The following is a 25,792-nucleotide window of genomic DNA, read 5'->3' on the forward strand; positions in this document are numbered from 1 at the left end:
ATACTGTATCACAGGAAAATAAAGAAATGTAACTTTTCTCGTTTTCAAGGGAAGGGGAGCTCCCTGGAGCTATGTAAGCACACAGCCCAGTACATGTGAGTTTAATCCTCAGCATGGGATGGAGGATTTCTAGCCAGACACAGTAGTAAATGCCTATAATTCCACAAGTTCTTTTTTTTTTTCCCCAGAGCTGAGGATCGAACCCAGGGCCTTGCGCTTGCTAGGCAAGTGCTCTACCACTGAGCTAAATCCCCAACCCCCACAAGTTCTTTCAAAGGCTCAACAGCACAATCTCCCAGAGCTCTACGCTTAAGAGCATAGACCAAAAGATTTCACTTGGCCAGAGAGTGCCCCCTGGCCTGACTGCACATGAGGGCGCGGCAAGTCTGTCTTCCCCAAGAACAGAGCACACTGGTGCCACACAGCTGCTGTTCCCCCTGACACCCACCTGCCCAGCCATCGTCTGCATCCGTGTCCAGATCATCCAGGCCCTTCAAGTTCTCTGCGTTGATGATAGTGGGCCGTGGTGCCCGCTCCACCAGCTGCCTCAGTGGGCGTACTGGGCGTGCCAGGCCGGACCTTTCTTTCCTGATGAGACAGAAAAGAAAGATTGGCTCACATGACTTACAAGGGGAAGCAGTTACTTTCCAAAAACAGGTTCCCCTTGCAGCCTAGTGTTTGAGTATTTATATATACATTACTTCCTTTTAGAAGAAATATGCAATGAACAATAAAAACATTCTAGATGGGGTTCTGTTTCATCCACAGAGCCACATGCTCCCTGCTACCCTCACCATAGTTACTGCCAAACTCCTGCAGTGGGGACTTAACACTGCCAGGCCTATGCCCTGCCACCCACCTCAACACCAGGATGTTTTCTCTGCAGAGCACAGAGCACAATCACGCATGAGCTGTCATACAATGACATACATGATCACAGGATCACAGCCTTACCCATCTTGGTCATTCATCTGGAACTGTCTAAAAGGAACCCGGGGTTCCAGGCGGAGCTGAGGAAGGGGGAAGGAGCTTCGTTCCACCGTACCCTGGTTCTCTGATGACTGTGGTGAACACATCTGAAATATAAACATCAGGGTGTTGGACTTTCTGGCGATGGCCCAATGACATGTTCAATAAGATTTCACTTTGCAAAGTGGAACATGGGAGAAGGGCACAGAAAACGCTGGAGAGGGTTTCTCATGAATCCCAGCACAGCATCCCATCTGCCTTGGGTTCAATAAGGCTACATCTGTCTCTCCTTTCTCTGCAGAACCAAAGCTACACCACCCAAGTCCCAGAGGCAGAAGCTAGAGGCGTTAGATTGGAAAAAGGCAGTGGATTCTGCTGTAGGCCACAGTGGTCTCTGGCTATTATCCTGACAGAGAGCTTAGGCTGAGCGACCTGAGCGAGTTCTGGTGGACAGAAAGAACATTTAACTTCAGGACAAGATGCTCTGAAGACTTACAAAAGCAGGAAGCATGTCATGGTAAGTGGGAGGCTGGTAAATATGTCCCATGAACTGTGAGGTCCCTTTGCGGATGGGCTGGGCTGGGCGGAGAGAGGGGTCCTTAGAATCGCTGGTGCACGTCGAGGAGGGGGCTCCGTCTCCCGCACTGGAGTTCCTGCTGCCCAGCTCTGTTGGGGAGGTGTGCAGAGGCGTGGCAGAAATGATGTTTCGCCCACCACCCTCCCTCCAGCTTGTCACATCTGTGAATTGGAAAGAGACAAAAGAAAGGGAGATCTGTAAAGTTCTGAGGGCCAGTGGACACGGCCCCTTGCTTAAACAAACAAACAAACAACAAAGAATCACAATGAAAAGAGAAAACCCAAGTGCTGTCAGGCTGAGTGAGTGGGGAGCAGAACGCTAGAATTTCTTGAGGGACGTTGGATATATGCCTGAGAAATACAGAGAGCTCACTTCAGAGAGACACAAGAGTAAAGAGGTTCCTCTATGGCCACACCACACCCACCCAGAGGGCAGAACTTGGAGACCCAGGACAGCCAACACTGCCCCACACATCAAGGCCAGCGTGACTCCTGACACAGGCTCACTTACAGTGCAGCCAGCCTGATACGAAGCTTTGGTTCTGGGCTGGCGGCAGCGCTGTCCAGTGAATCTCAGCTTGAAATGCTGGTACCATGTGATCACATGTAGCATGTGTAGAGTACACACTCAGTTCACAGAAAAAACCCGAGGATGGAGCTGGTGTGGTGTCTTGTGGGTAAATGTACTTGCTGCCAGGCTGATGACCTGAGTTCGATCCCCAGGACCCAAAGTTGTCCCCTGACATCCACCTGCATGTTGTGGTATGTGTGTCCCCTTCCCCACAAACACACCCAAAATAAAATGTTTAAAAACTTAAAACCTTGACAGTTATCTTTCCCTGTGAGTGTGCTTCTCGTAGCCACATGATGACAATCCCTATGAGCCTACTTACCAGAAGAGGCACACTCCCAGAACCAACAGACTGACTTTTCTTCTTAAAAAAGGGTCTCACTATGTATCCCTGGCTGGCTTGGAGCTCACCATGTAGACCAGGCTGGCCTCGAACTCACAGAGATCCGCCTGCCTCTGCCTCCCGAGTGCTGGGATTACAGGTGTGCGCCACCATGCCCGGCTGACTGATTTTTCTTATGCAGACTTAAGATGAATTTGTAAGTCTTTTGCAAAGACAAGCACTAGCAGTGTGAACATGGCTCCCTTGCACACTCATGTTCAGTAGCTGCAGAGAACTCACAAAGTACGAAGGAAACTACATCCAAGGTACTAGTGTGGGGGGCCACACCTCCAGGGTCCTCTCCATTCTCTTCTACTTAGGAGCTGAAACAGGAAAGGACACGGCATTTGCCACCCCAAGAAAAAAGGCAGCCAGGATGGGGGCCAGCCCACCAGTCTGCTCCAACTTTGCTGCCATCCTAGGAAGCCAAGACCACCCCTCAAGCCAACTGCTTCTCACCTTCTCAAGAAAAAGAACTGATCTCAAAGCTGCTTCTGCTTCTACACCTTAGCCCCACCAGGTAACCCATCGTAGGGCAGGACTCTTCTGAATATGTAACTACCCACTTTGAGCACTGCGTACTCTCAGCAAAGTCCATGCTTCAGCAGAGTGGCAGGACGGTCACCCAGCTTTCACGACAGTGCCTCTGATCCTCATCAACAGGAGAGGGCCTGGGACTGGAAGGGCAGGCAGACAAAAGCCCTTGAATTTCAAGACCTGAACCTAGAATGTAGTTCGGCTTCCTTGGTCAGGCCAGACAGAAAACCCAGATCTTCCACACCAGAACCACACACTAAAGACAAAGCACCACACACAGGCCCTCCCTAACCCCGGCACCAGAGGGAACACCAGTGCTGGCTGCTGTAGATACACTGGTCAATTCTGGTATGGATGGGGAAGGGTGGAGGCCAAGCTGTCACAGCTCCTGGGGTGACAATCAGGACACACAGGGGTCTGGGGACAGGTTACTTGATTAAGCCAGTGGCACCCTGTATGTATCTAGAAAGCACTGGTGACCCAGCTTAATGGAAATACTAACAGATGGCACATGGACAGTGACAAGACCTGGTTCAGCCAGAGGGACGAGAGACAGAGGGACAGGCCAGGGAGGCAGTCAGGACATGCACATGCCAAGCTAGCAACCAGCTTCTTTGCTGTGACACCTAGGCCCAGCAGCTGGGCCCACCTGAAAAGGGGAAAGGAAGAGAGGGCTCTGGTGCCCAGTGAGGGCCCGAGGGCAAAGCTGCCATTCACTCACTCTGAGGGCGGAGGCTTGGTCCTGGCCCATACGACAGATCGAAGGCGCCCTTTTCTTTGCCAGCCCTGTCCTGCCCTCCGGCTGCTTTCAGCGTCGGAAATTCCTCGGGAGAGAAGGATAATAGTCGGCTTGAGCCCCTTAAACCTGTCAAGAGAGGCAGAGAAGACACACAGAGTGAGTGAGACAGCTCACCAATCCCCCATCGTCAGCTCTCCTAGGCTGGAGCGGCTGCACTGGTCATCAGTAAGGCTGAGCCCCTCAGCTGTCCTTGGGCTGGTAGGATGAGGGAGCAGGATGTCACCTCTGCTCCAACATGTCCCTTTCCACCCCATAGGAGCCTCCTGGTACTTGTACCTGCCTGGGTGGTGAAGCTAGCACAGTCCATATAAGTGAGATCAGCTCCCGAAGAAAACGGTCTTGTATGGGCCACGCCAACAGATGGCCCCACAAGCCTGTGGCCTACAATTTCTGAACGTCACAGACTCATCTCCTGACTGCAGTTCACCTCCTCAACTGTTCCCAGCCCCGCAAAGCCGAACGTGGTCCTGGTGTAACCCCAAGACCACTTCTGTCTTCGACTGTCACTCACTGCTCACCCCCAAGCCTTCAGAAGGAGCAGCCGTTTTAACTTCACCCCTGACACACTGATCCTGTGACCTCCTGAATGAACAGAGGAAAATGGTCCTTTAAGGTCCAAGGTGGGAAGTGGTCCTTCTCAACTATACAGCCCATGTTGAGTGCCATACAGCTGAAATGGAACACCACCCCATTGTCCTGCTGTGTCAAAATACACCCTGTACGGACAAGCCACACCCCAGGTTTTCAGTATAGTCCACAGGCACCTGCTGACTGAAACAGGCCAAGCCAGGGAAACGGATGGGGTCCCCGCAGCAGTGCCTAACAAAGGCCTGTTCACCACCCCTCAGTGAAAGGCTGGGGCAGAGCAGCCTGCCAAGTGATGGCATCAACTAAACTCCTACTCCAGACAGAAATGATAAAAGGTGGGTGGGTGGTTTTAACTGTCAGCCTGACACAGTTGAGAATCACCTGGGAAATGAGTCTCAAGGAAGGACTGTTTAGATCATGGTGGCTTCTGAGCATGTCTATGGGGGGTAATTCCGATTATGTTAATTGGGCAGGAATTGTGGGTAGTGCTATTTATTCCCTAGGTATGGGATTGTGGACTGTTTAAGAGTGGAAAGATAGCCGGGTGGTGGTGGCGCAAACCTTTAGTCCCAGCACTCAGGAGGCAGAGGCAGGTGGGTTCCTGTGAGTTCAAGGCCAGCCTGGTCTAAGGAGAGACACCGAAAGGCTGTTTATACAGAAAAGGCCTGTCTCCAAAAAAAAAAAAACCAAAAAGAAAAAAATAAGAGACACCAGGGTAACGCACAGCCTCAGCCGGGGTAACTCACAGCCCCAGCCGGGTTAACGCACAGCCTTCCACCAGCACACTGGCACCCCTAAGATTTCAGCACTCATTGCCCAGTACTGGCGCTCTACACCCACCAAGGTCAGGCCACGCCACGCAAAGGGGAGGGCACACACCTTTGACCTCTGCCCTAGCACTTGCAATGATGCCTGAGGAGTTTAGATCCCTGGCATCTATGTGAGAATCTGGGATGCAATGGCAGGGATCTGGAATCTAGCACTCTCTAGCAGGCAGACAGAACTGACCAGGAGCTCGTGGGACAGCAGCAGGCTTGGTGTTGGCAGTACAATGGCAAGAAGTGAGACCCACTTCCACACGGTGGGAGATGAGAACTGATTCAGGAAGTTGTCCTCTAACCTCCACATGTGTGCACTGTGGCACCTGTGCATCAGTAGTCACACACACACACACACACACACACACACACACACACACACACACACACACACCACACACACACACTTTTTAAAAAGCCAAAAGCCAAACATAATGGTGTGCACTTATAACCAGAAGAGGGAGCCTATGAAAAATGTCTCTGTAAGGCTGGCCAGGAGGCAAGTCTGTGGGGCGTTTTCTTGATTCCTGATTGATGTAGGGGATCCAGCTGACTGGGTAACAGTGCCACCCCTGGGCAGATCATATATAAAAAAGCGAACTGAACCACCCAGGGGGAGCAAGGCAGTAAGCAGCACTCCTCTATGACCTCTGTCTCCAGATGCCTGGATTCCTGCCAGGAGCTCCCTGACACTGCCATTCATGGTGGCGTTGGCTAAAATAAACCCTTTCTTCTCCAAGTCACTTCTGATCATGGTGTTTTGTCATAGCAACAGGGAGGGATTTAAGACAGTGAGCTTCAAGCCAGAGAGACCCTGTCTCAAAAAATGAGGCTAAAGAGCTAGCTTAGTGGTTAAGAGCACTGGCTGCTCTTCCAGAGGTCCGGAGTTCCATTCCCAGCACCCACATGGTGGCCCACAACCATCTATAATGGGATCTGATGCCCTCTTCTGGCCTGCAGGCATATATACAGATAGAGCACTGTATTATAATAAATAAATACATCTTTAAAAATGAGGCAGATTACTCATGAGGAATGACATCTGAAATTACCCTCTTATCTTCACACACGTACATAGGCACTTTGTGGAATTTTGCTTTAACTATGTAAAGATGTGTTACATTTGTTTATGCTACATTTGCTTAATTATGTAAAGATGGTTGCTGTTTTACCTTGCCTGCCTAAGGCACCTAAACGGTGGATAGCTGGGCAGTAGAGGGATAGGCGGGGCTGGTGGGCAGAGAGAATAAGGAGAAGAAAAAGGAGGAGAGATCGAGGGAGAAAGAAAGGGAGACGCGGGGCCAGGCAGGCAGATGACAGACAGACAGACAGACTGCTAACTGGTCAGCGCTGTCAGAAATACAGCAGCTAAGAAACCTACAAGACTTCATGAAGAAAAATCTCAATTCAAAAGTAGGAAGCACTCCTGAACGCATTGGCACAGGAGATCACTTCCTAAATATAACACCAGCAGCACAGACCCTAAGAACAACAATTAATAAATGGAACCTCCTGAAACTGAGAAACTTCTGTAAAGCAAAAGACACAGTAAATAAGACAAAAAGACAGCCCACAGAATGGGAAAAGATCTTCACCAACCCCATATCTGACAGAGGACTGATCTCCACAGTATATAAAGAACTCAAGAAACTAGACATCAAAATACTGAACAATCCAATTAAAAAATGGGCTAAAGAGCTAAACAGAATTCTCAAAAGAAGAATCACAAATGACTGAAAGACATTTAAAGAAATGCTCAACATCCTAATCATCAGAGAAATGCAAATCAAAATGACTCTGAGATACCACCTTACACCTGTCAGAATGGCTATGATCAAAAACACTAATGACAGTCAATGTTGGAGAGGATGCGGAGCAAAGGGAATACTCCTCCACGGTTGGTGGGAGTGCAAACTTGTACAACCACTGTGGAAGTCAGTATGGCGGTTTCTCAGAAAATTGGGAATCGATCTACCTCAAGACCCAGCCATACCACTCTTGGGCATATATATACCCAAGGAATGCTCAATCGTACCACAAAGATATATGCTCAGCTATGTTATAGCAGCACTATTTGGTTGGGTTTTTTGTTTGTTTGTTTGTTTAGATTTATATACAGAAGAGGGCAGCAGATCTCATTACAGATGGTTGAGAGCCACCATGTGGTTGCTGGGAATTGAACTCAGGACCTCTGGAAGAACAAGTCAGTGCTCTTAACCTCTGAGCCATCTCTCCAGCCCAGCAGCACTATTTGTAATAGCCAGAACCTGGAAACAACCTAGATGCCCGTCAACTGAAGAATGGATTCAGAAAATGTGACATATACACAATGGAGTACTACTCAGCAGAGAAAAACAATGACAGCATGAAATTTGCAGGCAAATGGATGGAACTAGAAAATATCATCCTGAGGGAGGTAACCCAAATCCAGAAGGACAAACATGGTATGTACTCACTCATAAGTAGATACTAGATATAAATCAAAGAACAATCAGACTGTAACCCACAGAACCAGGGAGGCTACATAGCAGGGGGGACCCTAGGATGACCATGGCTTATAATAAGTTTTGGTTTTACTCAATTACTGGGCAAACCTCAATCAAACATTTCACTATTAGGATAAGAATTTATACTGTATCAAGCTGATAATAGAAAATAAATAAATAAAAATGGAGGGGAAAACAAAGCCAGATGCACACCTTTAATCCCAGCACTCAGGAGGCAGAGGAAGGCGGATCTCTGTGAGTTCGAGGCTAGCCTGGGCTACAGGGTAAGTTCCAGGACAGCCAGGACTGCTTCACAGAGAAACCCTGTCTCGAAAAACCAAATAAATAAATTTAATTTAAAAATTTTTTTTAAAAAAGAAAAATCTCAATTCCTGGTGTTCTCAAAACCACCTGCTGTGGCTAGAGATGGCTGCTCTTTCAGAGGTCCTGAGTTCAATTCCCAGGACCCACACAGTAGCTCACAACCATCTGTAACTAGTCTTGTGGGATCAGATGACCTCTTCTGTTGTACAGAAAAATCATCCATAGACATAAAAATATATAAATCTTAAAAAAATAAACAACAAAAAACCCTACCTGCTGACTCTGGGCTCAGCTCCTCCAGAGCTGCAGGGACTGTGCCCATATGCACAGGAATCCCCCAAACTCCCTCACCCAAGTCAGACCTGGCCTTGGAAGCTACTGGACCACTCTGAACGCGTCATCCTGCAACGCAGCTCACCTGCACTCTCACTTTCATGAACAGCTCCCCACAGTGCCCTGACGGCCTTTTCAGATCTTATCAGGATACTCACAGGACCCAATCCCACCCAATCCTCCAGAGGCTCTGGGTGAATGAGGGCAAGCAGCTGCTCCCTCCACTGGGGTGGCCACGTCAGTGGCAGGGAAGCAGCCAGGGGGCAACATGACACTGGCAGTCATTACTCCCCAGCAGCATACCATCAGGGCCAGAATTGAGGTTCTTCTGCCCAGCTCAAGAGGAACATTTCTAACAGCCAATATTAAACTCAGCCCACCCAAGCCCCACCCCCACCCCCGTGCCCACTTACCACCTTCGTGTCCGACTGGCTTTCCACTCAGCTGTGCCCATGACTTTGGTCCACCTGGCACTGAACTTGTGTTCTAAGAGAAAGGGAACAAGGACAGCCCACTCAGCTAACCTACTGTACAATGAGCACCCCAGGGTGTGGCACCCAGAGCTGTAGCCCCAGGTTCCACCCCTAGTAGCACAAAGTGGACAGAGGGTGGGGTGAGGGTTGCATTTTAGACTGAAGCCTCATGCAGAGGATAGATGGCCGCTTTCGGGGCTCTAGGAACAGCAGTCCCAGGCAGAGTCAGAGGCTCGGGGCCCAGAGCAACAGCTGATGAACAAATACAGAAGACTCAAGCCACACCCGCCCTCATGGCGAACTCTGCAAACACTGCCAGGCTGTCCCATGCCCACACAGAGCTGTGTTGTCTTGCTCCAGAGACAAAGCTCCAACCTCAACTTCAGCACATGTCTCAATCTGTGCCAGGAATAAACTGAGGAACACGCCCAAGAAACCTAACATGCCTGACCATGTAAGGGCTGTGACCCCCTGAGAGGCCTGTCTCTTCTACTCACCCACCCTTGCCTGCCTCAGCCTCGGGCCTGCTAGAGAAAGAAGCCTTTGCTGAAAGTTCATGAGGATCAAGTGAAATCCCACCATGCCTCTAGAAGGGTCTGGTCAGAGCCCAAATGGGATTCGAGAATGGGGGACAGATGCAGCACATGTGACGGGGCCCGGCCTTACCCAATGCTCCCAAGCAGAAAATGTCTGTCTGCCTACGTCTGCTAGCCCTGAGCACAGACAAGGGCTTCACTGATTACTGTGCCAAGTCTGCAGAGGTCTCCTGACCACACAGGACATGCCCAAAGGGCAGGAGGGCATACAGCGGGCCTGGAGGACCTCTTGTCCATACCAAGAACATTAATGGAGGGGTGCCAATCATGCCGGTGATTTCTATTTCAAAAGCAGTGGACTCTAACTCCCAAGACTGATTAAAAGTAATGTCGTAAGGTATCCCTCCTCCCTTCCCAAGTTAGAGAGAAAACTCCAGTCTCCAAGAAGAGTTGAGTGCTAGACAAACGGCCCATGTGGGACAGACAGACTCCTTCTTCCACTGGCCAAAACTGTCGAAGCCCACACCCTTCTTTTTTTAAAATTAATTATTTCTATTATTAGCTTGATAGAGTAAAAATTCTTATCCTAATAGTGAAATGTTTCATTGAGGCTTGCCCAGTGACTGAGCAAAACCAAAACTTCCTTTAAGTCACAGTCATCCTAGCGCCCCCTACTATGTAGCCTCCCTGGTTCTAGCCCACACCCTTCTTACAGAGGTACCCAGGACCCTGTCCAGATCCCAGAGCCAGGGCTACAACACAGAGTGTTTACCAAGCTCTGCATGGCTAAGTCGGAAACACCAGGAGTTATAATCCCACTTGGCTTTAAATCTGGGAAAGAAAAGAAATTCAGCGCCACACTGTGACGTCACAGGCCCAAGGGATTGCGGCCAGTATGCACGGAATCTGATGGAAACAGGGATCTTTAGTGCTGGAGAGGATGGTGTCCGGAGAAGCCACAGGCTCTTCTGACACACACTCTTCCAGTCACAGCAGATGACAAGACACAGTAAGGTGTCAAGACAGTGAGTGGCTGAGGGCTGTAGGCGTGTGGCACTTGTCTTTAATCCCAACAAAAGCAAGGCAAAGGCAGATGGCTCTGTGAGCCTGAGACCAGCCTGGTCTGCACGGCCAGTTCCAGGCCAGCCAGGGCTACATAGTAAGACCTTGTCTCGGAAAGAAAGAAAGAAAGAGAGAGAGAGAGAGAGAGAGAGAGAGAGAGAGAAAGAAAGAAAGAAAGAAAGGAAGGAAGGAAGGAAGGAAAGAAGGAGGGAGGGAGGGAGGAAGGAAGGAAGGAAGGAAGGAAGGGGGAGAGAGAAAGAGAGAAAGAAAGAAAGAAAGAGAGAGAGAGAGAGAGAGAGAGAGAGAGAGAGAAAGTAAGTAAGTAAGTAAGAAAGAAAAAAAAAGGTCGGGCGTTGGTGGCGCACGCCTGTCATCCCAGCACTCGGGAGGCAGAGGCAGGTGGATCTCTGTGAGTTCGATGCCAGCCTGGTCTACCAAGCGAGTTCCAGGACAGCCTCCAAAGCTACAGGGAGACACCCTGTCTCAAAAAAACCAAAACACAAAAACAAAAAAACAACCCCCCCCCCCAAAAAAAAGGAGCTAGATGGTAGTGCATGCACCTTTAATCCCAGCAGAGCCAGGCAGATCTCTGTGAGTTCAAGGCCAGCCTGGTCTACAGAGAGATCCAGGAAAGGCACAAAGCTACACAGAGAAACCCTGTCCTGAAAAACAAAAACAAAAACCAAAAAAAAAAGAAAGGAAGAAAGGAAAAGTGTGGGGCACCACAGTCAGCTGGCTGTGTTTTCAAACTCAGACACCAGGCCATTCTGTGGCCTGACCACTTCCTGTGCTGTCCTGACGCTAGTGTCCACAGAGCAGCAGCCTGGAGTCAGCCCAAGTGACCTGCTCCAGACAACTCAATCTCACCCAAGCAGCACCTACCTCCTGACTGATTGACTGTGTCGGTTTCTGCAAATTGGAGACAGATTTCTGCAAAGCCGGCTGCGGCTGCGACTCCAGCGGCTGAGAGGCTGTCACACTGGAACTAGAAGAGAGTGGGATGCAGAGTTGGGTGAGACTCCACACAGGGCACCTGCCTGCCACAGCAGGGACACCCACAAGGTGGTACCCCACGTCCTGTGAAGCAGGGACACTGCCCAGGACATGGGGCAGTCTGCTGCTTGCCTCCAATAGCTGTCACATGAACTTAAAGAAGCAAAGACCTGCTAATGGAGAAACTGAGTCACTGGTGTGAGGGGCCTGAGCTCCATTCCTCACCAGGTTGCCCTGCTTTGAGACTCAATGGACTTCTACCATGCTTCAGTGCATAAAAGAAATGCATGCTCTCAATAAAAGAAAAATTTATAAGTATAAATAATCACAACCATTCATTTCCCAGGCATAAGCTCTAATTCCCATAGATTTTCCTATTCACATGTTCATATAATATTTTTAACACAAGATTGCCCTGTGTATATGTATGACTCCACAATCTCTTTTTTCAGTCAACTGGAGCTTTTTACACATATAACCAGCTTTAATGATGAGTAACTGCAGTTGGATGAGCCATAGTTCATCATATTCTGTTCCTCTTTCTTCCCCATTACAGAGAACGGCCACAAACATTATACACACACACAGGTCTTTGGGCACTCTCTGTTAACAAAGTCATGCAACATATGGATGAAGCTGTTGGACCAAGATTTCTTGAAACTTAAAAGCTATCACCAGCTGCCTTTAGGCCACAGCATGCACCCCACCTGACTGAGAGGAATTAGGAAGGGTGTGTGGAGCCCCCCTGCTCTGGGAGCCTTGCACTTGACAGCCTTGGGCAAGGTAGCGCCCACTTGGTGAGGAGCAGAGGTTGCCAGGGCTCATCTGATGGCCCAACCCCATAGACACATTGCTCCAAGTTCCCCTGACCCGTCACTCACCAGTCTCCAGAATGACAACCTGAAGGCCACTGGTCCCCCTCTCACATCACCTTCTAACCCCAAACAGAAGCTTCCAGGTAGTGGCACCTCTGTGTCCCCAAACCTAGTCTCCAAGTCCCCCCACAGGAGGCCAGGCCAGGGCAATGGAGAGGGAGCCTCCTCAACTGTTCCCTCTCCCCTCCTCCCGGCAGGTGGCCCTCCCCCGGTGTCTGGGACTGTCTCTGCCACTGCTGTGAGACTGAGGAGGAGGGCAGCACTTTCGGGGCCCCTCTGCAGCTTTTGGAAGTAGAGGCACCAGAGCCTCCACTGAGCTGTACCACATCTGCTTCATCGAAGAGTTGGTGGATGGTGAAAACAGCTAAGGTGTGCCAGGCCCTGTATGCCAAGTTATTATCCAGTGGGTGCACCACAATGCCCCGGTGACCACCCCTGGAGCTAGGGACTATTCCTCCTTGAAGGCAGGACCCTGGGGCTCAGAAGTGAACTATCCTCCAAGTCCCAACAAGCCACAAATGGTCTGACTGGAAACAGCACACGAGGCCAAATCTTAAGATCAGGTTCTACCTGTCAGTTAACAGCACCCTTCACAAACTGCCTGCAAAACATTGGTTTGTTTGAGACAGAGTCTCTCCTTTTAGCACTGACTGACGTGGAATTCATTGTCGACCAGGTTGGTCTTAAAATCATTGAGATCTGCCTGTCTCTATTCCCCACGCGCTGGGGTTAAAGGTGTGCACCACCATCCCTGGCTGCAAATCATTTAAATAGCTCAGGACCCATTTCAAACACTCCCACAGCTATCAACTGGTAGCAGTGCACCCTCACACTACACTTCCTCTTTGCCATACTGCAGAAACAGCCTTCCCAAAGCTTCCAGGGCCATTTCCAGCACAAGCTTGAAAGATGGGGGACCAGATGGCTGGGTGCATGCTGGGTCACTCTCACTGTCTAGTTCCTTATGTAGGCAGGAAGAGGGACCACAACAGACACAAGGGTGAGGGAAGCCTGACAGTCTTGATTGTCATACTCAGTAGCAAGCTCCAGCAGGAGGCTTCTACCCCTGGAGCTTCCCCTGCCTGGACAAGGCTCCCTCCCCCCCTGAGAAGAAGAGATCAAGACATGCAGAGGCTCAGAGATCAAAGAACTCTCATCATCTGAGGACTCTGCAGCTCAAGTGCCTGGCTGTCTCTCTAGAGACACATGGCTCAGGACTTGAGTCTCCTAAGGCTGCGGCTGCCAAGCTACATTCTCCCAACACGGAGCACACAGGGCCCCAGCCCCAACCCAGTGGCTCTCTGAGGACGGTCTGAATCACTGCACACACTCCCTTAGGGGGTATGGTTATCCAGAGAAATGCTACTCATCGGCTCAAAGGCCCAGCCAAACAAAAGAAGAAGCAAAGTGCACACAGTCGAAGAGAAGCCTGGCCACACTTCTTACTCCCAAATCTCCCTCTTTGAGGCCAGACCTGCCTCCTACAGAGCAGAAGATGCAAAGCGCCTTGATACACACCCTCCTAGGCCCTGGTCACCACCCTCCTGCTCTCACCTCTTTGGGTCTGGCTGGTCCTGCTTGTTGGCCCATCCTGTCCCGTCCTTGGGTACTATCACGATGTTGGGGTCGTTTCCTTTGTTTTCAGACTTCAGGCTTGGCAGGTTTGCAGGCGGTGGCATACGCCGGGCTGTGGCAACTTTCCCGAGACTCTGTAAGCCATGTCTAGGAATAACTGCAGGGAAAGTGCACGGGACAGAACATACACCTCACAGGAGGAAAGAGGCCAGTTCGCACCACTGCTCAGCCTCCAAGTGAGAAAGACAAAGCCGAGCAAAGACAAGTCACTCCAGCCCTGCCAGCTCCTCCCCAGACTGCAGAGACAAGGGCCACTGGCTCTGCACAGACTCTCATTCTACTGAGGACTGGGGCAGCTTGGGGAGCTCATGTCAGGGAGGAGCCAGGCCCAGCTCAGCCCACAGTGACCACCCAGGCACCCTGAGATGGTCTGGCTACGACCCAAGAACCCCCAGGAAGGCCTTGTGGGTGGCAACAAGTTCTTCATGAACTTGTTCCACCAGGTTCCACCAAGTCAGAACCAGGAAACTAAAAGGGAAGAAGAAGCGCTGTGCAAATACTGTATTTATCATTCCACTCAACAGCCCTGCGGACAGTCCACAGGGACACAGCTGCCTGGCCAGGTGTCTGGTCACCTACAGGAAAAGGAAGCGGTAAGCGGTGCCTTCGGCCGGGCCTTACCTGAGGATCTGACCGCGCCTACTGATCTCCCTTTATACTTGTCAAACAGGCTGAGAGTCGAGTACTTGCTTTTCCCATCCTTGCCCTGGGTTATTTGCCCCAAACGATCGGACATTGCGATGAAATGTCATCTAGTAAGGAAATTTTTCTCGGCACCGATCCCGATTTGCCTTTGGAATGGAAAAGGGGGGGGGGGGTCAGTCACTAGTCCTCCCATTCAGAGGAACAAATCCTACAGGAATCACTAAGATGGAAAGACAGTCATGGACTGTCCCAAAGAAAACGCCCTCAGCATTTACCCACAGGTGCTCACTCCAGGTAGCCGGCTCTGCAGATAGCCTGGGCTACCCCACCCCCATCAGTGACCGGCTGATGAGACAGGATGGAGTCTGCTGCCACGGCCATTCTATAAATAGATTTTGACACACTCGGTCACTCTCCAAGTCAAGGACAACTCTCCAAGACAGAAAACAACACTCCTGACTTTTAGCTCACACAAAAAGGCAGCAAATGAGACCGATGGAGGTGAACGGCCCACTCGAGCCACAGGTGCCAAGTGGGGAGTGGGAAGCAAACCCCATCAAGGGAAATCCACCACAGCGAGTGACTTTGGAGCCAGGTACAGGTTCAGCAGGTCAAGAGCCAGCACCCGGAGAACAGCAGATGTGCTACAGAGCAAGGTCGGGGTGAGAGACTGCACCAGCAATCCTCTCCACTCAGACAAAACCTCAAAGACCGGAAGAAAGTGTCCACCCTTTCCTTTCTCCTCGTCTGCCGTTACTTCACGAATTCCTTCCTTCCCACACTAAGTGCCCCTCCAGTATTACTAGTGAGCTCTGTGCTCAATGAAACTAAGAGCAAGACTGACCTTCGCCACCTTCTACTCCACACGCAGCCCTGACCAGAGATGCTGAGCTTGAAGCAAGTACAAGGGACTATGACTTGAACAATGGAAGCAAGTCCACTGCTCACAGGGCGATTAATACAAGCTGACTGTGGGAGCCCATTCTCAGGTTCCTTACATAGCTTTACCCATCAGGTCTGCAGAGAGAGGATGATTAGGACCACGGGCCTGAGTGCAGGTGTCTGAGATGGTCTGCACTTGGCTGGACTGGGGGGAGGTCTTTTGCTCCACCCCTTGGTGTCTCTACAAATACCCTGGGGCAGAGACAGTCAGGGCTCATTGGAATAGGTTCCAGGTCCTCTTGAGGCGGTCCTGTATTTTTTTTTTTGGGGGGGGGGAGGTTCGAGACAGGGTTTCCCTGTGTAGCTTTGCGCCTTTCCTGGAACTCACTTGGTAGCCACTTGCCTCTGCCTCCTGAGTGCTGGGATTACAGGCGTGCGCCATCACCGCCCTGCTTGTCCTGTATTTTCTATCTGTTCATCTCCACAATCTAAATCCTTCTATCTAATATTTCCTGCTGCCCACACTCAGAAAACTCTGGGGAGCTGTGGGGTTGGTGGGTAAATGCCCTGCAGGTGACTAGGAGGCAGATGTCATAGTGAGGTGTGCCACTCTGTAATTCTGTTCCGAAGCTACTCAGGCTAGAACACATCAGTGTATCTGGCAGGCATTTTGCATCCAATAGGACGATGTTTAAGATAGACGACGTCTACAACGTGACCTTAGACTACAAAGCACAGGGAGCAACAATTGATTACAACAGGCACCAAAACAGAAGTGAGACACAGCCACTGACATCACGTCTGTGCAGACCCAACACATACATCCTTGCACAGGCATCAGCTCTGGCACGAACCAGGTTTTACTACCTTCATTCCATTAGCCAAGGCTATACCTGAGACTGGCCGGGTGCTGCGGGAGTGGGTGAGCACACACAGGAAATGCCCTTAAGAAATGCATGGGGGGGGGGTGTCCATGTGGGCCTCAGTGCCTCCTGCCAGGCTTGAGGAGAGAAGGGAGGTCACGGCGTGAAGGTGTATCCGCTCCGGCCGCCCCCACTGTTTTCGAGAGCTGTGAGCATGGGGAGCAACCATGTCCTACTGCCAGCCAGAAGGGAAGGATTGGATCATATTTGTGACCAAAGAAGACCATGAAACTCCTGGCAGTGCAGAGCTGGTGGCTGATGACCCCAATGATCCCTATGAGGAGCACGGATTGATACTGCCCAATGGAGAGATTAACTGGAATTGCCCATGTCTTGGGGGAATGGCCAGTGGCCCCTGTGGGGAACAGTTCAAGTCTGCTTTTCCTGCTTCCACTACAGCAGAGAAGAAATCAAGGGATCAGACTGTATAGACCAGTTCCGGGCCATGCAGGAGTGCATGCAGAAGTACCCGGACCTCTATCCCCAAGACGAGGAAGAGGAGGCAAAGCCAGAGCAGGTGGAGGAAACAGCTGCTCCAGCCTCTGCAGCCAAAGAGCAGGGGTCAAGCTTCTGAAGGCCACAGGACTTGTACACAATGCCTTTTGGTCACCTCTGTGAAAGCTCTTTCCCTCTGTGCACTGTAATGTACAAAATAACTTATTTTAATGACCAAGGGTCTTGGCTACTTGCCATATACGCTGAAGAAAAGAAGGGTGTATGCACCTATGTCTTGCATAAATCTGTTCTTGAGCATTAAGCTACTGCTGGATGTACTCCATGTTTGCCCTGGATTTTGCCACTTTGAAATACTGTGCTGAGGCTTCTCAGCAACCAAAAGTTGTTACTCAGGAAAGTTTATCGTGAGAGAGCTGATTTATTCTGACCCATTTTATCCCTTTTGGTAAATTTTACACCTCTTTGGGAAATTAAGTAGATGCCAGAACTCCTTCAAGAGTGTCCACTCCTATTGGAAGAGGTTGGTGGAGTGCATGGGGCTGCTGCCTTGGTCCAGGCACCCGAGTTGCTGTGTTAGCAGTCCAGACTCCGAGGTGTCTACAGATGCAGGGAGGGATTGGACCCTGTGACTCCCAGTCCCTCCTAAGGGAAAGGAGAGGCTTGGTTTTCAGTTTATTGTTTTGCTGTTCTGAAAGCCCTAGTTTGGAGCCCATGTTCACGCAATCCAGTCAGTTGTGATATTGAGGTGGGGACCTAGCTGCTTCCAGAGAAGAAGCCAACAAAGGAAACAGTCTGAATGAAGTACTCAATTAAAAAGAAAGAATTTCTGTCTGAAAAAAAAAGAAATGCATAGGGGAGCTGCAGACACAGCCTAGTGGAAAGGCCTTTGCTAAAGGCTGATGCCAGAACCTACAGTGGCAAGACAAAGCAACTCTGGAAGTTGTTCTGACCTCCACATGCACACCACGGCACCTGTACACACAGAACTTAGACAACACTTGGCCCAAGATCGGTGAGGCTTCTCAGCTCTGTGGCCTGCGTAGGATGAGCTTTATGCATCAGGGGGAATGAGCAGCCATGATGAGGAGGGGAGCTGACCCTCCTTGCCCGGAGGTACCTGACACATCCCTTCCTTTGTCTGTGGATCTCCCTCCTCTAAACCTCTATGGATGAGTCCGCTCTGCCCCACACCAAGAACATCCTTCCCTCAGGATGGACCATAAGCCCTGTAAGAGAGGAACCTGGATTTAAGCCACTTCAGAATAACCAGCACTTCACAGGACCTCAAATATATGTTGACTCACAACTCTCCATTAAGTGGGAAATGCATTTCAAAACTGCTATGAGACACCATCTCACCCCAGTCACCATTGCTAATTACCAAAAAGAAAGAAGGTGGTGGCGCATGCCTTTAATCCCAGCACTTGGGAGGTAGAGGCAGGGGGATACCTGAGTTTCAGGTCAGCCAGAGCTGCTACAAAGAGACCATGTCTTGGGGAAAAAAAAAAAAAAGAAGAAGGGGGAAAATGTAGGAGATGTGCAAAGAAGGAATAGCTGCTGTGAGCTAGGGTACCAAGGTAGTGGTTACAGAGGGTCACAGAGCACTCATCAATGTGAGTGCTCCAGCGGTGACACTCCTGAGCACACATGCAAAGATGTGAGGACAGCGTGTGAGGACTGTTCAACCCTGTTCACAACAGCCAAGACTCACAGTCAACCGGGGTCTTGTGAACAGAGAAAGTGTACATGAATATCATCTAGCCATAGACAAGAACAAAACTGCCATCTGCAGCATCACAGATGCAAGTGGAGGTCATTGTGTTAAGCGTAGAGATTCGGGTACCAAAATTTCACCTGTGGTGACTTACACATGGGGGCAAGATGGTGCCTGCCACCATGACTGACAACAACCTGAGTTCTACTCCCAGAACCTTCAGGGTGGAAAGAAACAACCCCCACAAGTTGTCCTCCAAGTCCACATAATCCCCACACAATCCATGTGTAAAATAAACACGGAAGTCTTTTTTTTTTTTTTAAATTGATCATGCTGAGCAGTGGTGGCGCACCTTTAATCCCAGCACTCTGGAGACAGAGACAGGTGGATCTCTGTGAGTTCAAAGAAGTCTAGTCTGCACAGTGAGTTCCAGGACAGCCAGGGCTACACAGAGAAACTCTCAAAAACAAAATAAATAAAGTTGATCTCCAAGAAGTAGAGAGAAAAGCAGTGTCTACCAGAGGCTGGGAAGTGGGGAGGGAGAAATAAATCTTACTAGTCTGGAGTGGAGCAGGAAAGCTGGGGTGGACAGCAATGAATGCGGTACTTCATTCACAACAGCGAGTGGAGGAGAAGAGTGTCCTATCCAAACAAGCAAGCAATATCTGCAGTGACAGATCTGCTAGCCACCCTGACCCTGATCTAACAGTCATACATTGCACACACATACTAAAATGTCTACCACACATTCCAGAAAAACAGACAACTGCCTTGCCAAAAATATAGGTGTTGGAGGCTCAGTGGTTACAGTCACTGACTGCTCTTGCAGAGGACCCAGGTTTGAATCCCAGCACCAGATCCAGGGGAATCCAACACCCTTTTCTGGACTCCACAGACACCAGACACACACATAGTACACAGACAACATACAAGCAAAACACTCACACACATAAAATAAAAACTTTAAAAAGTGGATTTCCTTATAAACAGGATAGGACCTAAGGTAGCGTACACTTCCGCCAACTCAGACTGAGTTTGAAACAGAAGTGATTACTTGGGTATAAATCCCCAACACCGTCTGTGGGCGGTGCATACCTGGAATCCCCATAATGCAGGGGCTGAAGCAGGAGATTGAAGCTTCAGGTGGTTAAGAGTACTTACTACTCTTGTGAATGACCCTGGTTCAGTTCCCCACACCTACCTGGTGCCTTATAACCACCACACATTCCCACATGTGTGCACATACATATAACTGAAACTGTTATTTAAAAAAGACCAGCATGTGCTAGATGCCTTACCCTGAACACAGCCCTTGGGAGGGTCATGTGATGGGACCTGTATCCTGCATCATAGAGCAGCTTCCAACATGAAACACGGGTTAGTAATAACCTATTTTGTACTCTCAGGCTAAAAATTGTAAATTTTAGTTTTCTGTAACATTCATTTTAAAGAAATGTAAATACCGCCGGGCATTCAACACGCCTTTTATCCAGGCACTTGGGAGGCAGAGGCAAGCAGATCTCTGTGAGTCTGGGGCCAGAGCCTGGACTACAAAGCTAGTTCCAGGTAAACAAGGGCTACACAGGGAAACCCTGTCTCAAAAAAGGGGGGGAGGGGGAAAGGAAGGAAGGAAAAAGGGAGGGAGGGAGGGAGGGAGGGAGGGAAGGAGGGAGAGATGGAGAGAGGGAGGGAGGGAGGGAAGGAGGGAGAGAGGGAGAGATGGAGAGGGGGAGGGAGGGAGGGAAGGGGAGGGGAGGGGAGGGGAGGGGAGGGGAGGGGAGGGGAGAGGAGGGAGGAAGGAAGGTAGGTAACGTCAGAGTAGGGACCTATCACAGGACACTGGCCAGAAGCAGCAAGATGAATTACAAAGCCAGGCGGTGGTGGCGCGCGCCTTTAATCCCAGCACTCAGGAGGCAGAGGCAGGCGGATCTTTGTGAGTTCGAGGCCAGCCTGGTCTACAGAGAGAGCGATCCAGGACAGGCGTAAAGCTACACAGAGAAACCCTGTCTCGAAAAACCAAAAAAAATAAAAATAAAAATAACCTGAGCCACACAATGAGACCCTATCTCCAAAATAAAAAGAGGGGCTAGGAAACAGAAACAAAATAGGACATTGGCAAGACTGGAACATGAGGCCTCTGTAGCCATTCTTTTTTTTGGAGGGGGTGGATTTCTATTTATTTATTTACATTCTTATGTATTTGGGTTTTTTTTTAAGGTTTATTTATTTATTATGTATTCAGCATGTATGCCTGCATGCCAGAAGAGGGCACCAGATCTCATTACAGATGGTTGTGAGCCACCATGTGGTTGCTGGGAATTGAACTCAGGACCTCTGGAAGAGCAGTCAGTGCTCTTAACCTCTGAGCCATCTCTCCAGCCCTTATTTGTTCTTTTGAGACAGGGTTTCTCTGTGTAGTTTTGGTGCCTGTCCTGGATCTCACTCTATGGACCAGGCTGGCCTCGAACAAACTGAGATCTGCCTAAGTGCTGGAATTAAAAGTGTACATCACTACCACCCAGCTATGGTAAATATTTTTGTGTCAGAGGACAACTTACAGGACTCAGTTTTCTCATCTTGTGGAATTCAGGGACTGAACTCAGGTCTTCAGGCTTGGCAGCAAGTGCCTTTATCAGCAGAGCCCTCTCTGTGCCCACGTCTTTGATCAGGCACTGACTGGCCCATGGGCAAAGAGGAAAGGACAACAGTACCTCAGCATGCCCACCCGATACTCAGCACTGAAGCCAAGAGTCACCCATCCCCACCAGGGGAGGCATGCACCAGAAGCCTGAGCATAGATAGCCTGGAGGCCCACAGAGGTTTCCTCGTGAGAAATTACTCAGGGCCAGAGAATCTGAGCTTGCTTTACCCAGCAGGGCTGCACAGGAGATGACTTGGTCACAGGCGTGTTTACCAGCTGTTTGGAAGGATCTACACTTGGCTGTGCCGTGTGCTTTGATCTTGCAAGGGAGAAGGTATTTTGCCTTGCCCCTTGGCATGTTATAAAAAGCCTTTTGAATAAACCTTCAAGGCTGTTGGGTATTGATCCAGGCCCTCTCAAGGCTAGCTATCCTGTGTTTCTTTCTCCTCATCTTCTAGGTCTATCTTTCTATCTGGTATTTTCTAATCCCTCCCTCCTCCACCTAAGAATTTCAGAAGAAGGGAAAGGAGGGAGCGGACTCCCACAGTGACCCACACTACCCTGCCACTGCAGGGGAAGGGCCGACACTCTAAGCACAGGCCCACTCATGAGAATCTGAAAGTATCTGAGAGCTGATGGTCTCTCTCCAACTGCTTCTTGACCTGTGTTCCCAGTAAATTCAGCCACTCACAAAGCACTGTGTACCTGCCATGCCTTGAGTGTGGGAAGAGGGAGGCCTGGGTGACCTCCACCACAGGGAGTACCCAGGCCTGCACCACAGCTGTACAGCAGCGGGTGGTGTGCAGCCAGTCCGCTGGGTTTTGCACCTGCTGGCTATCGTTGGCATCACCAAACTTCAGTCCCCTCACTGCTGAACAGCTGGTCAAGAACTCTCAAGTGCAGGCCGGCTCGAGCCAAGCACAGCCAAGTGACTCTCGCTTTCCTGTCAGATCGGCGGCTCTTTCCGGGCAGTGGGAGTGAGTGAGGGGGAAACAAGCCCCCAGGGGAAGGGCCTGGCACATGTTCCCTCCACAGTCACAGGTGAAGACCACACATGTGGAAGGTGGTCTGCCCAGGCACACAGCTCCAGAGGAAGCAGCACCAGGAGTCATGTCACACCTGGCTCTTCCTAACTAAGTCTGCAGCCTCGGCTTAGAACACTTGAAGGGTCTTTAGACAGCTACAACCCACTGAACACAACTCCAAGAGGAAACTGTACCTGTTAGAATTCCCCCCAAATTACTTAACTTTCCCCCAAAGTCTGTGGTATTTGGGTCCTGGCCTGGCCTCCACCCACCTGGCTCTTCTGCCTGCCAGCTGGTTTTCACAACACAGGCCAGAAGCACTAGCTGTGAGCGGGCTTTTAATCGGCTCCAGAGAGATGCCCATCTCCTACTCATCCACACATACGCCCACCCAGCTTGTAGGCCAGGATGGCACCAAGCAAGCCTAGGCAGGCGCTGCCTGTGAATCAGGAGCTGCTGAGGCCTGCTGGGCAGGTCTGTGGGACAGGACTGGCCCAGACACTCCAGGTCCTGGCTGGGAGCATGGCCCAGCCTGGCCCACAGCCACAGCTGTCTGCTGCCTTCTGTTCTTTTTGTAGGTGACAAGCTCTTTTTATCTCCAAACAAAATCTAATCTAGAACTTCAGTACCCCTGGGAAAACTGGAAGAAACTGCAGGTAATTTGCCTGGCCTGTGACCCTCCTGTCCCACAGCATCCACCTTAGGCACTTCTATAGGGCCCAGGTGCACTATGCAAATCACTGGTTGAAGAGAAAAAATCCCCATGAAGACAACTCTAAAGAAGAACTGGTAAGGGCAGCCGTTCAGAAGTCTAAGCGTGCACACTTGGGCACGTGAGCTAAAGACAACAAAGGCCCAGGCTGGGCAGGAACAAAAACCACCAGAGAGAGACACTGACACCCAGGCCACGCCTCTCCAGACCGGGCTCGCCTGTCCAGCAGGTTCTGGCTGTCTGTCCTCCACAGTGTCTGGCTCCCTACACACTATTTCATCAAAAGCCATTTCCGGGTAACAGGATTAATTTCACTCCACATTTGGGTCTAAGCCAGCGTCAGATGACCAGCCAGGCAATCTGGGATGGCCTATGACTGGTGGGAGAAAGCGACAGCTGGGTACTCAGGCTGATCCTGGCAGCCATGGGCATTCCTGAGCACCAGGAACCTCCCAGGCACTCGTGTGCCCTGGACTCTACACAACACCCTTTTTAGAAGATACTTGTGTCAGCCTGCCTGTTTGACAAGAGCGTATTCATGGCCAGTTGCCAGGACAGAGATCTTGTGCAAGGTCAAAGGGTCCAGGGCCTAGACTCCAGGCGTTGGGTGCTGTGGCACCGGTGTTGTTAGAGGAGGCAGCAAAGACAACGGATGTATGCTGACAGTACTTGATGGTGAACCCCAAAACAGAGCTCCCGTTCACACCCTGGTTCACAGGCCAGCCTCCTTGATGCTAGTACCATCTACTACCTCTTCTCAGTCTTCCCCTCAGGACCCGAGGACCACATCAATAGCATCACCCATACTGATGGAGGACCTCTGCCAGCCCAGAGCACAGCGGTCACTTGGAGAAGCCACATGCTGAGTGCAGCTCAGAGCATGGCTGGGAGGCACCCACAGGAAAAGGAGGGAGATGGGCGCTGTGTCCAAGAGAGGAGACATCACCAGACAAGATGGCAAAACCATGACCTGCCCAGAAAGAAAGCAGGTGAGGTAAACAATCCAGGAAACATCTACAGGGACCAGGAAGACCATGGTCATTAAGATTTCCTTATCAGAGTCAGCAAGCTGGCTCAGCACAGTGATGGAGCTTGCGGCCAGGCCTGATGTCCCCACAAGTTCACATGTTAAACACTCTGTGCCTGATTATGGTGTTGTTTGGGAGGTTATGAAACTTCTAGGATAGTGGTTCTCAACCTGTAGGTCATGGCCCCTTTGGGGTCCCATATCAGATATTTACAATTCATAACAGTAGCAAAATTATAGTTATGAAATAACAACAAAATGATGTTACGAGGCTGAGTTAAAGGGTCGCAGTGTTAGAGAGGGTGAGAACGCTGCTCTGCATGGACCCTGCAGGAGGAAGGTCAACAGTAGGACGGCTCTGAGTGTTTTAGAGCCTCAGCCTCCGCATTCTAGTCTCCCTGCCTTCCACACGAGGCTGTGATCTCTCAGCTCCCTGATTCCATGCTCTGATGCTGCCTCCCATCACAAGAAGTCTCCCTCTGGAACCTTACACACTCTTCTGAATGTCACCTGCTCATGGCGTTTATCACAGCCACAGAAAGTAATTTAATTAATACACCTGGCCCCCAAGCTCATTCCCCAAACCCACTCCTTCAAGGTGTCCTCTGACCTCCTCACAATGAGCTGTGGTATGAGTGTGTCCAAACACACCACACATACGCACACATGCCAACTCTTAAATGTAACAAAAGTTACACTTAACTTTTCATAAATGAGCGGGACAGTGGTGGTACAGCAGAGGCAGGCGGATCTGGTCTAAAGAGCAAGTTCCAGGACAGGCTCCAAAGCTACATAGAGAAACCCTGTCTCAAAAAACAAAAACAAAACAAAAAAATCATAAACGTACTCATTAAATCTCACTCAAAAATGAAAGCGTTAACACCATAAAATCCAAGCAGAATATCAGAATAGCCATTGTGTGCCAGTGTCCGCCAAAAAGCCACCTCCTAAGGAAAGCAGCCAGGAGTTGTGATCACATACTCTAGCAGTTAGAGGTAGAAACAGAAAAACCATTAGTTCAAGGCCAGCCTCAGCAACATATCGAATTCAAGGCCAGCTCTCAGCTACATTGGCTAGCCTGGGCTACATACATTAACCCTGCCTTTAAAATTTTTTTTTTTTAAGATTCCGGGGCTGGAGAGATGGCTCAGAGGTTAAGAGCACTGACTGCTCTTCCACAGGTCCTGAGTTCAATTCCCAGCACCCACATGGTGGCTCACAACCATCTGTAATGAGATCTGGTGCCCTCTTCTGGCCCGCAGGGATACATGCTGAATACATAAATCTTTAAAATAAATAAATTCCATAGTTAGACAGGCACAATTGGAGCACGCCTTTAATCCCAGCACTTGGTCGGTAGGCAAAGGCAGGTGGATCTCTGTGAGTTCCACGCCAGCCTGGTCTACAGAGTGAGCTCTAAGACAGCCAAGGCTACGAAAAACAAAGATTCCATTGTTCATTTCAGATATTCCCATGCTCACAGGCCAGGACATGCTCCAGACATTGGACCACTTGGTGCTATGGGACACAGATACATTATTGAGCAGCCATCTGGTACACCAAGAGCGGGAAGTCCCCCACCCTCTCATATATATACAAAGCCAGACAAGTACATTTAGCTGCAACAGCTTGGCCCTGCCCAATGCATCACCATGGCATGTAAGCATCACAAAATAAAAATAACATACACAAGGGCAAAAACCCTCATCACAAAAGCAGGAGCTAGGCTGAACACAAGGCCACGGCGTTCTGACCTCTGGTATACAGGTGAAAACACACAGGGACAAGAAGATGGATCCAAGAGAGAAGG

The 25,792-nt window shown here is 50.1% G+C and overlaps 1 protein-coding gene and 1 pseudogene across 1 annotated transcript in view; one reads left to right on the forward strand and one right to left on the reverse strand.

Annotated features, from left to right (window-relative positions):
* The window catches only part of Prrc2b (proline rich coiled-coil 2B), a 103,132-nt gene that overhangs the window by 52,720 nt on the left and 24,620 nt on the right, over positions 1–25,792 (reverse strand). The window contains exons 2-9 of the mRNA XM_036183384.1: positions 14,579–14,748; positions 13,877–14,054; positions 11,337–11,439; positions 8,797–8,869; positions 3,757–3,900; positions 1,466–1,707; positions 955–1,076; positions 449–588 (exon numbers count right to left, since the gene is read on the reverse strand). Of these exons, the coding sequence (XP_036039277.1) occupies positions 449–588; positions 955–1,076; positions 1,466–1,707; positions 3,757–3,900; positions 8,797–8,869; positions 11,337–11,439; positions 13,877–14,054; positions 14,579–14,693 (1,117 nt within the window). The 5' untranslated portion in view covers positions 14,694–14,748. The remainder of the gene's footprint in view (positions 1–448; positions 589–954; positions 1,077–1,465; positions 1,708–3,756; positions 3,901–8,796; positions 8,870–11,336; positions 11,440–13,876; positions 14,055–14,578; positions 14,749–25,792) is intronic.
* LOC118581348 lies at positions 16,575–16,981 on the forward strand (annotated as a pseudogene).

The sequence above is a fragment of the Onychomys torridus genome, chromosome 4 (genome assembly GCF_903995425.1).
Source record: "Onychomys torridus chromosome 4, mOncTor1.1, whole genome shotgun sequence".
Lineage (NCBI taxonomy): Eukaryota > Metazoa > Chordata > Mammalia > Rodentia > Cricetidae > Onychomys > Onychomys torridus.